A 16171-nucleotide genomic window follows, 5' to 3' on the forward strand; every position below is an offset into this window, starting at 1 on the left:
TAGAAACTGGGTTGCCTTGGTTATTTTAAGTCAATCATGCTTACACAGACTGTCAAGTCTTGACTGCTTCAGTATATCATTAAATAATGAACTTGCTCTTTGTGATCACAAAATTCATGACAGTCAAAATTAATCAGCAAGGGATAGAAGCTCTTCACAGAACTTCCAGATAATTAGAAAGTGAACTGATATCCAGGAGATACTAAGCACATACATGAACACATGACGTGTTTTAAAGAATTCATATTAAATTATCAGAGACCTAACTGCAGTCCATGTTATTATTACATTGACTTGTAGACATACAGCTTGATGTGTGCAATTGCTCACCTATAATTATGGGATTAAACTGCGATGTGGCAAGAAATCTAAAATGCATCAACAGTCTTAGGCATATTTGTCAAAATAGAGATTGTTATACGAAGCAAATTTTACAGGTTTTTTTGAACAGTGGGATGAAAAAAGGCCTCTGTTCTTTTTCTGTGTGTTTTTGTAGGCAGCAGCCTGATCACAAAGAGAGGGAGAGAAGCAGAGGAGGAGCCAGGATGCAAACAGAAAAGTATGCTTTGTGGTACCAACAACATAGGACCAGACAAAGGAAAACACTTGGGTTGAAATGGAAGAGGTTCAACATGAACCTGCTTTTACCTCTTCTGCACAAAATTTTTCTTTGCTTATAAAAAGTAGCCCTTTAAAAACACAGAGGTTATGCCAAGGAGAGAAGTCCACACACACAATAATTGAGGTAGCATACTCTTATGCACAGCCATAAGGGACTCATTCATAGCATATCAGTTGGTTTAACACACACACTGAGCTACAGACAGAACTATTTTATGATGAGTATACTAGAGTCAGCCAAGACTTCAGATCAACTTATTAGTCCAAATGGCACATCCATCCACAAAAAAGCAGAAGTTGTACAGACATTTTTGTCTTTTTGCTATTTCAGGTATAACTCTCCATCTTAACAAAAAAAAAAAGGAGTCAAAATTCTAATACTGTTTGATATACAAAACTATCTCTTTTAACTAGGTTTAAAAATAAAATAATTCTCTATACCTAAGAATAAATTACTCCCAAATGAGCTCGTAGTAGATTTAGGGGAAAAACAATGAAAAGGCTCTGATTTGAAACTCAAATCATTCTTCTCACACAGGGCCTTACTGAGAGGTCTTCTGGTTTTATCCAAATTGAAATCAGTTTGAGAAGCCTCTGTTTACATTCCTCCCCTACAGCTAATGGAAAACAAAACACAAACCATACAAGGTAATGTTCCTATTGGTCTACCAACACATACTTTCTTCTCACCACTGTTTTGCATTGCCCACCCAGAATCTTTTGTGATAGTAACCCAAAGAGCTTCAGGTGCTCCTCCTTAGCGCTCAGCCAGTACTGAGCTGCTTCCAAGCTCTGTCTGGGAATGAGCAACTCCCAAGGCTGCAAGCCAGTGGGTTTTTACTGTCTGAACCAGAATGGGATGCAGTAGGAATTTGGGTCTCATGCCAAAGGTGGCAAAGAGACTGCTTGCTCAACACAGCTTGGATTTGTAGGTGTTTGAATGGTGATACAGGAAAACCAGCCATTTCAGAGCCAGGCTGTGTTTTTTTCAGAAATTAAGTGCTGTAAGATGCTTCTGTAATTTGAAGCGATGTTCAGGAATGTGTATGCATTTCTTCTCCCTTGATGTACGTTGACATATATTGTACAGAGAAACTCTCAAGAGGACACAGTGCTTTGGATCTATAAAATGTTCATGACTGGCTCTCTGATAGTACCAACTGGCAATCTGAGGGTTTGTGTATTTTATTTCATATCTTGATAGCAATTTATTAAAAGACTGAGATAGAAAGCACATGTGCAAGGTGCTGTACTTCTAGTGGCAGGGTGATTTTTCAAACAGTGCAGCAATGGTAAATACAATTTAAATACTACATTACTGCCTGTATTCTGGTTTAGGCATCTGCCTTTTTTTGGCATCGAGGGGAAATCCAAATCTGACATGTAGCATCTCAGATGATGAGCATGAGTGAGACCTGGCATCAATTTTCAGATGCTAGATGAATTTGGAAGAACTGGTGCTGCGTGGGGGGAGGGGAGGAAAGCAAATAAATTAACAGGTCATTTCCTTTCAAATTAATAGAGTGCTAGGAAGTAAACTGTGGAACTATGTACTCCATCTCTTGCTGATATTTGTGAGAATCATTTTGTACTTTACAAAGTGGCACCATTCCAGTGTTCAAAACCCCCATTTTTACATGCCTGATAGGTCATCATATGTTTATTTTCCCCCTTATGCTACTGTACTGCTTTTCCCTGTGCATTCATTAAAGCTTGTTTCTTCTTGAGGATGGAACAATATTGTCCTCTGTCATAAGTCACATACAATAGTAACCAGAATAGCACAGGTGTGTTTTGGCTTACAGTTTGCTGTTTGGGATCAGTATATCAGGACATTTTAGTCTACAGCCAAGTTTTTTGCCTTGATAATAGATAAGTGGTGCTTTGAGACAGCTGGGGAGAAAAGCAGTGATGTCCCAAGGCCTGTCTGTAGAAATAAATCTGCTTTTTTGGCTGCAGCATGCCTTGTTCTACCTGGTTTTGACTTTGCTTCTTTTGTGGAAGAAATGACAGATGGTAGTATTACCACATGCCTTTAGCACTCCCAAAAAAGATACCACTAACAGTAAACAGGGCAGAGCTGTGGATCCTCTGTCTTGATTTTTTGCACAAGAGACAGTTACCACTGTCAGTGTTTAAATTATTTGTTGATAGATGTGTGTTAACACCTTTCCTGACTCATAGGTGACCCTATTTTCAATGAAGGACAGTGTACTTCTCCACCAAGAGAGCAACTGGATACAGGATTACATGGGAGTTGAAGCATCGTTATTTTTAACTCCTTATAGATGGTCAGCATCAACTTCAGGAAAAGATACATAATTAACCCTGATAATCATTTCAAGATCAAAGCTTTAATTAAAATCCTAACAGGTGAGCTAGAGAGTCTGTCGATGTAAAAACATGCTTTATGGGAGTGGAAGTACATTATAGACATATTTACATCCTCTTTACTTTTCATTAACGTGCAGAGATTTAATTTGACACTGTAAGTAGACCAGTCTTATTATTTATTTATAATATAAGCTCTGATGCTATATTATGGCAGATAGTATCTTCACAGAGTCAAGCTGTACCATTTGTGTTCTGGCTCCTTTTGAGCTGTGGCTTTGTGGCATCTGTTTGGCCATGCAGAGTGCAGTGTGGAAAAAGTAATCAGATAAACAGCTGAATATAGGCCAAGAAAATGCTGAAGTTTGTCGTGATATGAGCCAAATATGTAAATCCCAAGATAGAGGCAAAGATGCCAATGTTTAGATTGAGAATGGATGAAGAGAGTTTTCATGCTATTTGGGGAATGTTCAGAACAGTAACATTAATTTCTGTGTTGTTTGTAAGGTAAATAACACAGTGTCATTTAATGGTAAAGTGAGGTGTAAGTGTAAGGTCAGTATATGTACAACTGATTTGCTCTTTTAGTGTGACATACAGTAATCACAGAAGTGTTCTTGCACTTCATTCATACATGACAGGCATAACTGTGTGTATTCTTATGTGTATGATGTACATGTACGAATATATATGTATATATAGATGAAAATACCATGCACTCATGGATATATAAATGTACAGATAAAAAGGTAGACATAGTGTAAACATGATGATTATTACGTGTAATATTCTATATAAAAAGAATGGAAACCTGGTATCCCTAATTTTAGGGTAAAAATAGTTTCTACTTTTGTTTAAAGACTGTAACAATATATTATTCTGTGATTGGTGGTGATGCCTGCTTTTATAAGAACAACACTGTAGATCTCCAACTAATGGGAATAGAATAGAGCTGTGAAGAATATAGTGAGCAAAAGACTGTTGCAGCAGGAGAGTGTTGCATAAAAGGATCCTTCAGGTTATTGAGCTGGGTTATTCCCCTGAGCTTCTGACACTGTAATATGTATTCTTAGTGTCTTAAAGAACGCAATTTATTGGGTAGAACATTACCAGTCTGCTCATTGTGAGATTCCTCAGACCTCCAGGTATGTGCACTCAAATTATTTAGTTTGTAATCAAACAATAGGATTCTTTCACAGGCAAAATCAGACTGAAGAGGCTAAAAAGTAACAGGTCTTCCATAGAATTTTGTGCATAAGTTTTGTGGCATTTCATGACATCATCAAGGAAAATTTTAAGGCAAATGAAAAAAACCCCAACCTACTAGACTGTATCTTCAAATAAAGACAAATAGGAACTATACTGAAAATATGTTTTAGAATACTGATGAAATTAGTTGACTGTTAGTATGCTATGTTACACTAGACTTCAGCAGTCTGGTTGAAAACAGAACTTTTAAAATAGACACCATTTTAGGCTTCTATGAAGTAGCGTAAAATATGAAAAGAATGTATTCATAATATTTTTTAGGATTAATAGTGTTTTGTTTTAAGAAAAGGTTTAATATTCTGAAAGTCTGAATATTTTAGAAGCTCCCCTGATACATTCATCTCATTCTTGCCAAGATATTTGTAACCTTACAAAAAATTTAAGGTGTGGGGGTTTTTTTAAGTGAATTGATTTTCCAAACCAAGTAGTGTGTATTTTCAGAAAGTACATTGGCAGCAGGTCAAGGGAGGTGATCCCATCCCTCTGCTTAGTCCTGGTGAGGCTGCCCCTGGAGTGCTGTGTCCATCTCTGGGTTCCTCAGTACAAGGGAGACATGGAGCTCCTGGAGCAGGTTCAGTGGAGGGCAACAAAGCTGACCAAGGGACTGGAGCCTCTCTCTTTTGAGGAAAGGCTGAGGGAGCTGGGCCTGTTCAGCCTCAAGAAGAGGCAACTGAGAGGGCACCTCATCAATGTCTGTCAGTATCTGAAGGGAGGGTGCCAAGAGGACAGACCCAGGCTCTACTTGGTGGTGCCAAGCAGTAGGACAAGAGACAATGGGCAGAACCTGATGCAAAGGAAGTTCCACCAGAAAATGAGGAAGAACTTCTTTACTGTGCAGGTGGCTGAGCACTGAACTGGTTGCCCAAAGAGGGCGTGGAGTCTCTTTCACTGGTGATATTCAGGAACCACCTAGATGCAATCCTGTGCCGTGTGTTCTGGGATGACCCTGCTTGAGCAGGGAGGTTGGGCCAGTTGACCCCTCTGAGGTCTCTTCCAACCTGACCCATCCTGTGATAAGACAAGAGAGCCCCTCTGAATTTTTCCACTGTTCATATGCATGCTGTCTAATGTCATCCTGTTTTGGGGGTTTGCTTTTTTATTTCATGTGAGTAGGAAAAACCCATAAATTCCAGACAAAACTTTCTCACAAGAATGGTTCTCCCAAGGGTTTCTTACTGTAAAATCTTATGTTTCACTTTTAGGTCAAACACAAACCTCATTACATTTATAGGGTAAAGTCTGAAGGTCCCACCTTGTTTGACAGGCCGCATGACTCAGAGCACAAGAGCTCTCTGCATGTTTCCACAGTCCTAGTAGCTAATTTCCTCTCACACTTAAATTTTTAGAAGAAAAATATTATTATATTAATAAGAATTAGTAGTACTAGTTTGTAAATTAAAGCATTTCTTTCCATGCTACTTTACTTTTTAATTATAACATTTAGGCATTCTCCACTGGCTGTGGGGACACTGAAGCAGCAATGTTTGGTTTGGTTGCTAGCTGTTGCATAGTGTTGCACAGTTTATTGGAATCTACTATTAGGCTTCAATAGTAGGCTGTTCTTTGGGAACTAATGAATTTACACATTTGTTCCATGTCTGCCTAACCATTCTAGTCTACAAGCCATACAGGAATCAGTGTCTTGTGGCAGAACACCACAGGGTGGTGGCCCCAGAGAGCCTCTGACTCCATGCTTGCCCCAGCTGGGGATGTGCATTCCCCCTGTTGCTCCCGTTTTTGGACACCCCAGTGCTGGGCAGCCTAGTGTGGGGGCTGGGCTGGAACTGGTCACAGGGATCATGTTGATCAAGAGCCATCATCATCACACATGCCCCTTGCCAAATGTCACTTACCAGAATCAAACACTCACAACCTTAAGTGAGGAACATATACTTGAAACTCGCTCTATTAAATGATAGAGGATTTAAACATAGCTTTGCCTTTGCTTATATAACTCTTCCTCATTCTGAATTGTATATAGCACTTTTTTTCCCTGAGAGGTTGGCCAGTATTCAAAAATGTCAATGCCTACACTGCCTCATGTGTAAGAGAGCAGATAATCACATTGTGAGGAAAGAAGGCAATGTGTGAGTTGTTAAAAATGTAACCTAATTTCTATTTAATCTTAAATCAAAACCACTGTAGCAGTACTGGACAAGCAGGCCTCTGGATGTTTTTTGCTATTTAAATGTTAATTAGTATTTGATTTTAAAAGCTTGGTAGACACTGGTTCATGTCAGGTACTTCTGTAAGAAAAAAAGTGATGGTAAATCATATCAGAAGAATAAACAGAAGACCTTCTTTGATTTTTGTGTAGGCCTCAGTCAGGTGGCTGAGTCCTACTACAAAGCATGAAAGACCAAGGCAAATTTCAGAATGAACCTTTTCAGAAATCAGAGAGTATTAATTGGGTCTGTATTTTAGCCTCTGTAAATGCTGATTCAAATCATCATAGGCATAAGATTTTACCTATTACTTCTATCACTATTCCAGTCATCTCAGTATCTGATTGGGAGCACACTCACACATTTTGTCGTAAATATGCAGACTATGAAAAGCTACGCTAGCAGTGGTTGGAATCTGCTACTTAGAAGGAAAAGCCAGAGCTGAGTACTGATCTGATTCCCTGCTGACAAAGAAGCAAGTTACCCTATGTCAGCTGCTTCGCTGCAACTGCTTATGTGTCAGAAAGACAATGCTTAAAAAATGAGAGTTTTACCATAAAAGACAAAGCCGCAAGGTGAACAGAACTGTAGCATGAAGCAAGGACTTTACCGAGAGGGGTCTAACACTCTTTCTGTCCATAATGATTTTTTCAGAATGGCAGAGACTCATGGCTTGATGGAGAGATTGGAGAAAGCAGTGACTCGACTTGAATCGTTATTTTCAGATTCACACAGATCTGGTGAAATGGAATGTGATGGCATCAATGGAGTCAATGGAAGTAAGTATGTTATTTTGAAGTACCATCTCTCTGTTATTAAAAAATTACAAGCAATGTATATGTTTATCTTCTACGAAGGAATGTGATCCCACCCCTTACAAATTCTGTATCAAAATAAAATCTTTTTTTAAAATTTATTTAGAAATGTCATGTGACAAACTTAGTAGCACATACAATTCTAAACTAATATGGCCTAGAAAATTCAAGATTTTACTTAAATATAAGTATATAAGATGTTTCTTAAATATACTGTCCATGTCTCAAGCTTTATCACTCTTTCCATTTGATCACTTATATTGTTGTAAATAACTCAGCAGGTGAAAGTGTCTGCTTGAGCCCAATTAGCAGAGGAAGTGAGACATCCCCTAAATGTCCAGCATAATTATTCTTATAGAAGTCACCAATATAAACACTGTTGATTTGCCAGCTCTCTCTGAATTTCACAGTGCAGACCCACTTAATTTAATTATTTAACACCCTTAATCAAATATGAGTTTGTTTGGAAGCATTTGCTCACTAAGGACTGTTATACATCCATGGCCTTACATTGTTATCTCTTGAGCTCTCTTTGCTCAAGTGTCTCTCCGAAGCACTACAGTGGAGAATATACCAAAAAAAGTCTATTCTTCATTTATTCGCATCATATCATCGAATCATATCTTTTCATGCCTTAATTTTTGTAGCACCTGAAAGTTACAAGGTAAATAACTTTATATATGTGGTAGTTCTAAATCTGATTGAATAGAAGTGCCCTTTCCTTTCTCCAAAACTTGTTTTTTCATCCAGATCCCCAACATACATCTCGTTATTAGTTTCATGTTCTTTGCTGTATTCCTTGCCCTTTCTTGCATTTTCCGGAGAAGAGCACATCCCAGCATGGACTCAGCTGCTGTACAGAAGCTGCAGGACACACAGAAAGTTGCGGGCAGCTTGTTTTACTGACACAGCAGCAAGTGAAGTGTGTGAGCTGCTGTATTGTCTGCTCTGCCAGCCCTGAACCAGCAACGCATGCAAGGGACCTTCCCTGCACTCCCGTGTGCCTTGGGCCTGCACACTGGCAGCTGCTGTGGAGCAGCTGACTGAGAACAGTGTGTTTCTGTGGCAGGAGGGTAGCATCTGCCAGCAGGCTTCCGTGGCAGATGAGTTAGCCAGTCACAGGAAGCTTCAGTAAAAAGGTGCTTGCAGTCCAGATAAAACCTTGACAGCTAGTAAACCATAGCAAAGTCATGGAGAAGTACGATTCATGTACAAACTGACAAATAAATCAATCACTACTAGGAACTGTGCAATTCTCAATGATACAGAATTCAGTCTTGTAATGACATTTAGATGAATCTCTTGTTTATCCAGAGCACAGTACTGCAGAACCAGGGCTGCTTTCAGAGCAGGGGATAACGCACCATGCCAGGTACTTCCATGAAAACTTCTTTTTATTCTTGACCTTATCTAAGAGCTCAGTCAGGTGAAAAGATTCACCCTCCAGGGAAGCAGAGCTTTAACGCCCCAACAGATCCCTAGAAGAAACCAACTGAGAAGCCTTGTTGAAGTGTGATTATGAAACACACCCACTGGGAGACTGCAGTAAGAAGCTGAGATGAGCAGCACCATGGGATGCTTGCCAGGCTGCACGACGTCTCCAGGCAGAGCTGTCTCACACAAGGACTCAGGAATTCGCTTTTGCTGGTGCAGTTGGGAAAGTCTTCAGTTTGTGTGACTGTTATGCCTACAGTGCCCCAAACTGTGTGCCTGTGTCACTGTACCTCTGCAGAGGTTCACATACCTGCCACAGCCACTGCAGAGGAAACAGTCTTACTGATCGCTTCTTTCTTTTTCTCCTTTAAAACTGACGCTCGAGCCAGTGTGACCTTTTTTAAATCTCCAGCGAAAATGGAGGTGTATTGCTTTCTTCAACTATGGCCCCTGCTCCCTAAAAGACCATTCCATAATTATTAAAAAAAAAAAAAACTTGGCTTTTCAATTAATACATTTTCAGAAACAACAAAATGACAAAGAGTGTGGGAGATCTGTACCTTTACCATTTTCCTAAATGGCATTACAATGGCAGGATTGCAAATAAATCGTTCAGTTGCTCTGCACAGCTCACAGCAAATTCTAGTAAATGCTCCTGGGAGTGAGCTGCATTGAATAGTAAAAAATAGCATAGTTGCTTTCTAGTTCTGCATAGGACAATTTGGTGAACTGTTATGTAAAACTCTGCTCTAAAGGAAAATGTTACAATGATTCTTTTGGAGACACACACAGACTTTGACAAAGAACATAAATGGGCTTTGGAAAGATCTCCACAGCTAAGACCTTTTGTGCATTAGGTCATTTGAGGGGTTTACACACAAACACTTAATATGGAAGAAAGCCCAGAAATTCCTCAGAATTATAGGTGAATGGTATCAAGAGAACAAAAGGAGCCTTGAAATCCCACCTAGCTGACTAACTAAATTTTCTTTTCCACACAGGCCACTGCAAACTCTAGTTGCCAGAGCCTGTCTTTTTCTGTCATGGAGCCAGATGACTCTTGTGGAACAAAGAGGGCTTTCACGATTATGAATTTGGACACAATTGTCATATAGTGCCAAAAGGTTAAAGCAAGTTCTCTGGGGAAAGCCTGGTACCTTTTCAGAGCAATCCTCAGGCTTCATTAATGAGGGAGAGAGGCGGGGAAGAATTTTAACCTTGTTCTCTCAGATCCTACATATGTCATAGATTCACATGTGTCATTCATGCTGTATCTGGCAAAGGTTCTGAGGCATAGACGAGACATGATGGAGTAAAGGGAGGGCTGGAAAGCGTCCAAGGAAAGATTATTTTTCCTATCTTAACAGGTACCACATAGACCCATGTAGAAGCCAGGTCCTTAAGAAACGGAGCCTCACCTGCATTTTCTGATTGTCCGCTTTATCAGGAAACTTCCCTGTGTACCATATAGAAAATAGCAGCTTATTTCCTCTTTTGTAATGTATATCATATATATAGTCAATAGGATACGTCATCTGGAACACTTGTTTGAGCTTTCTTTATCCAGTGACAGTTTCACAAGGTGAGACAACAAAATGAGAAGATTACAAAGCCACATCTCGCTGCATAAATCTACTGTCAACCCATTCCAAAGACTCTCTTACTGAAAATGGAATTGGTTACTATTAAAAGCCACCAAACAGCACAGAGATCTTCAGGAATGGGTGGGTAGTATAAAAATAGTTGTTAAGTACAGTGCAGGTTCTTTTTAGGGGATAATATTTGGTTAAGGTACAACAGGGGAATTTTGTTAAGAGAGTTGGACTTCTCAGGTCACTCCTTTGAAGGGCTGAGAGATACTCATTTTAGCACGTTATTTTAAGACAAAAGAGGCTTCCCATTACATTATACACAGGAAATTCTCTTCAAGTTCCTATTCAAGTTCTACCAAGAGCAGGATTTTTTTCTTTTCTTTCTATCTAGGACAAAAATAATTATAGATCCTTTTCACTGATTCATAAATCAGAAATGAAGTTACAGCAATCTCCTTAGTTTCTATGATACGTCTCCTCCATCTGCTACACAGGAATGTCCTATGCATTATGTACTTTATGAACCCATTATAATGGAATGTTCTTCTTCTACAGGCATAGCACCATATGTTGAAGCCTTTGATAGGCTGCTGAATGGAAGTGTTGCTGAGTTTCTCAGGTACAGCAAAATTCTTGAAGGTGATGTGAAGACACATGTAAGTATTTACTCAGATTTTTCCATGATGATACCAGTGTACAATTCTTGGAATCTGTGTGATCAGCCTTGATTTCTGAGTAGAGGAGAATCTTGTAGTAGTGATAGCCTGGCATAACACACTGGGTACAGTTGGTTTGGGAAGGGCACAAGGTTGTATGGATTCATAAGAAGAGATTGCCTGCCTTCTAAGCACCAAATTTGAGCACCATAGAATGCAAACTTTATAAATATTCTCATTCACAAGCAATTTGAATAGTTTTGTTGGCTGCTGAGCTCTTTGCAGGACAGGAACACAGTTAAGAACATGTGCCAACAAATTAGTAGCAAACAACAGGTGGGCCCAAGCAGTGATAACTTCCTGTAGTTGTTTTCTAGTGTGTCATCATTCCAATTAATATAGAGATTTTTTTTCTGATTGGTTGTTTTTATTACTCACATCTCTTTCATTTGTAACAATGTAGCAAACTAAAAAATGATTCAGCCATTTAAATGCCCCTTTTTGAAAAACTATGTTATAGCAAGGAAGTACATTTTCATGATGACAATACTTTCTAACCTTATGATCTTAACCTTGTGATCAGAACTTATTTGTGTCATTTTATTTTTTTAAGCCGGTCTTCCCTAAAATGGATGGTGATAGAATTGACAAAGTATGGACTCATCTTACCAACAGCTTTCCAATATACATTAGGGGGAAAAAACCAAAACCATATCCCCCACACAAAAAGCTGGGGTCACTGTGGGCTGGATCTGAAGGAGTGTGAAGCTTTTGACTTTTCTAGTAGTTCCATGCCATCAGACCTTCCTCTGTGTGTACGGTTCCCAGTTGATTGCTGCTCTATGTAACAAACACTGCAGCCAGAAAAACATGCAGTCCTACAAGCTCCTGAGATTCATGTTGCAAGGCCAACATAAATATTCTTCAGGACAACCAAAGCAACCAGTCTACTTACAGAGAAAGATGACTGGATTATTCCATGATCTGTGTTTTTTTCTGTGGTGTTACATGTTCTGGTTTGTAGGACACAGTTTCTGACCTAGTTAGGCCTAGAAAACAGGAGGGAGTAAGGAGACCAAGCAATTCTAGAGGATCTTTGTGTTTCTAAGGAAATGCTGTACTCCCTTTTTATTTGAAAAAGCCTAGACAATTATACTGTAAGCTACAATATATGTATTTTGTTCTTCAGAGAAACTAGGGGAAAATTAATAAATGAGATGTCAGGGGGTTGGAGGAAGAATTATGAACCTAGCCTAACCAGAGAATTGCTCCCTGGATTGATTCTAGCTTGGTTTTTACATTCGTTAAACATCATTATTTTGCAGCTGGCTTCTCAACATTTTAGATCTGAGTGATACAAAAATAGCCTTGCTACTAGTACTAAGCAGGGAAAGGGATTGCATTTAACATTCTAAATTGCTAAACCCTTTTTAATGTACACTATCTGTAAATGTTTAAATAATTAAATCTGTAAGTGTATTATATTATGCATTTGTCACTATTTCATACTCATAATTGAGCCCATATAAAAGATTATTAATAATTTGTCAGCCAAGTCTGTGGACAGTCCCTAGCATATTGTTGATAGCGTAATGCAAGCTGTGATACTGAGTATTTGTTAGTGCTATGAGCTTACACATTGCATTAGCTTTCCTTACATAAAGAAACTGGTGATTCTGATTGCAGCCTACTAAATATTCTGAAATCTTAGATTCTGAATTTACAACATGGAGCAGACTGTGGTTACCTTATGCTCATGCTTATCACTGAAGCAACATCTGTGGTTTACCTTAACAAGTGGAACAAGGAGTATTTTTCTTCTGGGTGTCTTATAGACCATGTGTCCTCAGCATTATACTTGCAGCTGCTGTCTCTTTCCCATAATGAGCTGAAGGGAAGGTTGTATTTTATTTCAAAAAACACCTGCTGCCTTGAAAAACCTCACATACCTGACAGACCAGAATGGTAATATGAGAGAAAGAGAGACTTCATATTATGCTAAAGAAATGAGGGATTTAACATGATGTGTTTCATGCTGATGGCTGTTAACGATTGTGTGGTTTGTGTGCCTGGCAAAAGGAAGAATACAGACATAGCTGGTATCTGTTGGGCAGCCCCATTCCTATTTTTTCAGCATGCTGTACTCTAAAAAGTCTGTTGAAAGAGAACAAAACAAACCATAAAAAAGAACTAATAGCTAGCTTCTGGCTCTGTTAAACACAGCAGCACAGTGGATTTTACAAAGATTAGTTTATCAGAGTTCTGCTTAGGCTCAATCTTGAAAGCAACATATTTCTCATTCAAATTACAGTACATATCATGGCGAATCTCTGAGGTCAACTGCACTGAAGAAATGAACCACTTTTTAAAAGACAGGGAGAATGGTTAGACTTTTACATACTCTATTTAAAACAAATTACCCTTAACATCTAAGCTAAGATCTTTTCCCTGTTCTGTCTCTGTGGAATAAAGATCTGGTGATTATATGGATATTTCTATGAAATGCGAAGTCCCCTACAGGCACAGATTTTATGAAACCAGTTTCTGCTGTTCATGTCATAACTGTAGAGCATGTGAAGTCAGCGAGAGAGTGAGTGTGGCCAGGACTGCTACCGACCAGCTGTCTTTGGCCTGACATACCAGTGTCTTGGAGGCTGTCACCAGCTATTACAGGTTATAGTAGTCCTGAAGCTGACTCACCATATGTGCCAACACCAAACCATCCTTCTGTCAGAATGAGGGAAATTCAAAATCAGTATAAAACAGATTGTGACTCTGCAGCATAGGCCATGAATCCAGCACTGCAGAAAATGTGTTAAGGATGACAAAGAGCTGCTTGTGGAAGACATAGTCTACCTTTAGATTGTGTCCCAGTGAGGAAGCTGGTCAAGCAGGTTTGATGGGCTCTTTGCCTTGTCAAAGCAAAACAAGCAAGACTTTAGAAGGCCAAGAAGCAAGCTTTTTGTAATGTGTTTATTATGAGCTTTTTCACGTCATTTTTGTTTATGCGCTATCTCAAGTGGTGGAGTACTTTGGCTTGAGTTTGAATAATGTACCAGATGAGACATCACGATAGGAAGAGAATGTACTGGTTCTACAAGAGAAGGATAGATAACCTCACATTTCCATATTTTAGTATTTTATGTGGTACAGAGCAGAGCATAATTACAGCCTTCTGTCAAACACATAAGCTAATACTTGCCTTTTTTTAAAATGTGTATTTGTAAAAATCTTTTAACCTCCCAACCCCACCAGTTGAAAGAACAGATTGTCTGTGTGATTCATTTATGTTCCCTCTTCTCTCATCCAAGATATTTATCTTGGAATGGAAAACAATGAAAATATGGATGCCTTTTCCCTCCTCTCTTCCATCAGCTTCCAGCTGCTGAAATGCAGAGCTCAAGACAGGGTCTCAAACAGCTTGGAGCATTCAGAAATGAAGTGGTTGTTGGTTCACTTGCTCCTTATTGGAAGAGAGTTTAGATGCAATCCATTACATGTATGATTGTATGAACAAGGTAGCACAGAGAAGTAATTCGCAGCACGTTATCCAATCTGCAGGAGTTCTCTGTGTGCATGCACTGGTTTCTTATCATGGTGAGCAGAGAAAGCAATGTCCACTCTATGAATGTCGTATGCATGTACTCAGAGAGTTTCTTTTCCTTATCTATTACATGAAAGCAGTGACATTCTTCTGTTCTTCTTCCCAGTAAAGTCCACGTAAATATAAACAAAGAGCTGAAAGCAGGAGATATGTTTTATGAGGTATGTATGTGCTTTGCAAAGTGCCACTCTGGTTTGGACTGTCAGTGAAGTTAAAAAATCCTGCCTTCCTCTTTTTTTTTCCAAAGAGTAGTTATGACACATGAAATAGCTGCATGTTGTCTTTTCGTGTAAGAGATGCTGAAGAATTAGTCGATGATGTTCATAGCCCTGAACTTCGAACAGGATGTGCTGCTGTCTGTGCTACACCAAAAAAACCCACTTTTGCACTTTATCTTAGCTAATCTAAGTGCAGACTATCAAACCCATTATTTGACTGATTCCTCATTAACAAGGCAATTTGCTTACAGGGCAACAGAATCCACAAGTGTATTCTCGTGTTCATCTTTTGTGCTCAGAGGCTGTGTGGTTTTAGGCATTGTGTTGAGAGTTGAATTAGAGCTCAGAGAGGAGGATGATGTCAACTGCCCAAAGAGAAGCTTGCTGTCAAGCTGCCTTTGCATTTCTGTGAGAGGTATTTTCTGCCGCATGGAATAAACACCAAACCAAGGTGCTGCTGCAGGACTGGGAAAAATGGAATACATAAAAAAGTATAAAAAGACAGATATTTTTGACAGCATACAAAGTGCACTCAGCTGAGAGAGAGAGTCCTAAGTGTAGAAAATGGTAGTGCTGTCCATCAGAAGGGAAAGCCAAATCAAATCAAATCAAATCAAATCATCAACCTTGGAAGTCTGTCAATGTTAAAGTTGATTTTGTAATGCTAATTCAGCTGTGATTCTCACCCTATATATGTACTACAAGATACTTCATAACATAAGCAATAAAGAATGTTCACTTTAATAGGAGAAGAAAGATGGAAATGCAATATATATAGTCTAGCCAAGAGACTAATTTGAAGGTTAGTTTAGAAAAAACCTGACATTTCTAAGAGTTTTACAATCTTTGATTGCTCTGTTCCGGAGGACAACTTCCCATATGGCCTAGGGAGTGAATCTGGCTTTCAAAACAAGGATTTATTGAGTCAGGTGCAGTGGTGTGCAGACATGTTTGCACCTGTTGGACTGTAAGACACCTGTTTGGGAATAAAGATGGCTCCTGAGCATGAAGGACCTGTCCATTCCCTGTCTAGAACAACACCCCCTGAAGGAGTGGGAGTTTTTCCAATAATTTTGATGGGACCTGGATCAGGCTGTTAGTTTCTTGACACTGACATTGAAGTATATACCACCTGTTTTTCTTATTGTTTAAAAAGGCAAGGAAGAGACAAAAGTCAAACAGACAGTATCAAAAAATAAATGCCATGGTGGCCAGTACTGGGCATTTAGTTGTGTATTGCTGGCACAAGAAACATGCACCTGTAAATTTAGGAGGGATGGTGGTGGGAATATATAATGAGAACATTCCTTATGGCATTTCCTCAGAAACATAAGAAAGCAGAAATACAAGCACTCAAGGCCGTCAAGAGTTAGTCATAACCTGTTTTCATGGGATTTCTTTGCATATGGAGTAGTTCCTGACTTAATCCATAAGCAGTTGATTTCAAAGTAGGGCAGCTGATCAGG

General features: G+C 39.1%; 1 protein-coding gene across 2 annotated transcripts in view; it reads left to right on the forward strand.

Annotated features, from left to right (window-relative positions):
- CAP2 (cyclase associated actin cytoskeleton regulatory protein 2) overlaps positions 1 to 16171 on the forward strand; it is a 68448-nt gene that overhangs the window by 4957 nt on the left and 47320 nt on the right. The window contains exons 2-4 of one of the 2 annotated variants that reach the window (XM_032115053.1): positions 4026 to 4097; positions 7041 to 7165; positions 10783 to 10883. In XM_032115053.1, coding sequence (XP_031970944.1) covers positions 7042 to 7165; positions 10783 to 10883 — 225 coding nt within the window. In that variant the 5' untranslated portion in view covers positions 4026 to 4097; position 7041. The remainder of the gene's footprint in view (positions 1 to 4025; positions 4098 to 7040; positions 7166 to 10782; positions 10884 to 16171) is intronic. The other variant, XM_032115041.1, reaches the window with a different exon arrangement.

Source organism: Corvus moneduloides, chromosome 1 (genome assembly GCF_009650955.1).
Source record: "Corvus moneduloides isolate bCorMon1 chromosome 1, bCorMon1.pri, whole genome shotgun sequence".
NCBI classification, from domain to species: Eukaryota; Metazoa; Chordata; class Aves; order Passeriformes; family Corvidae; genus Corvus; species Corvus moneduloides.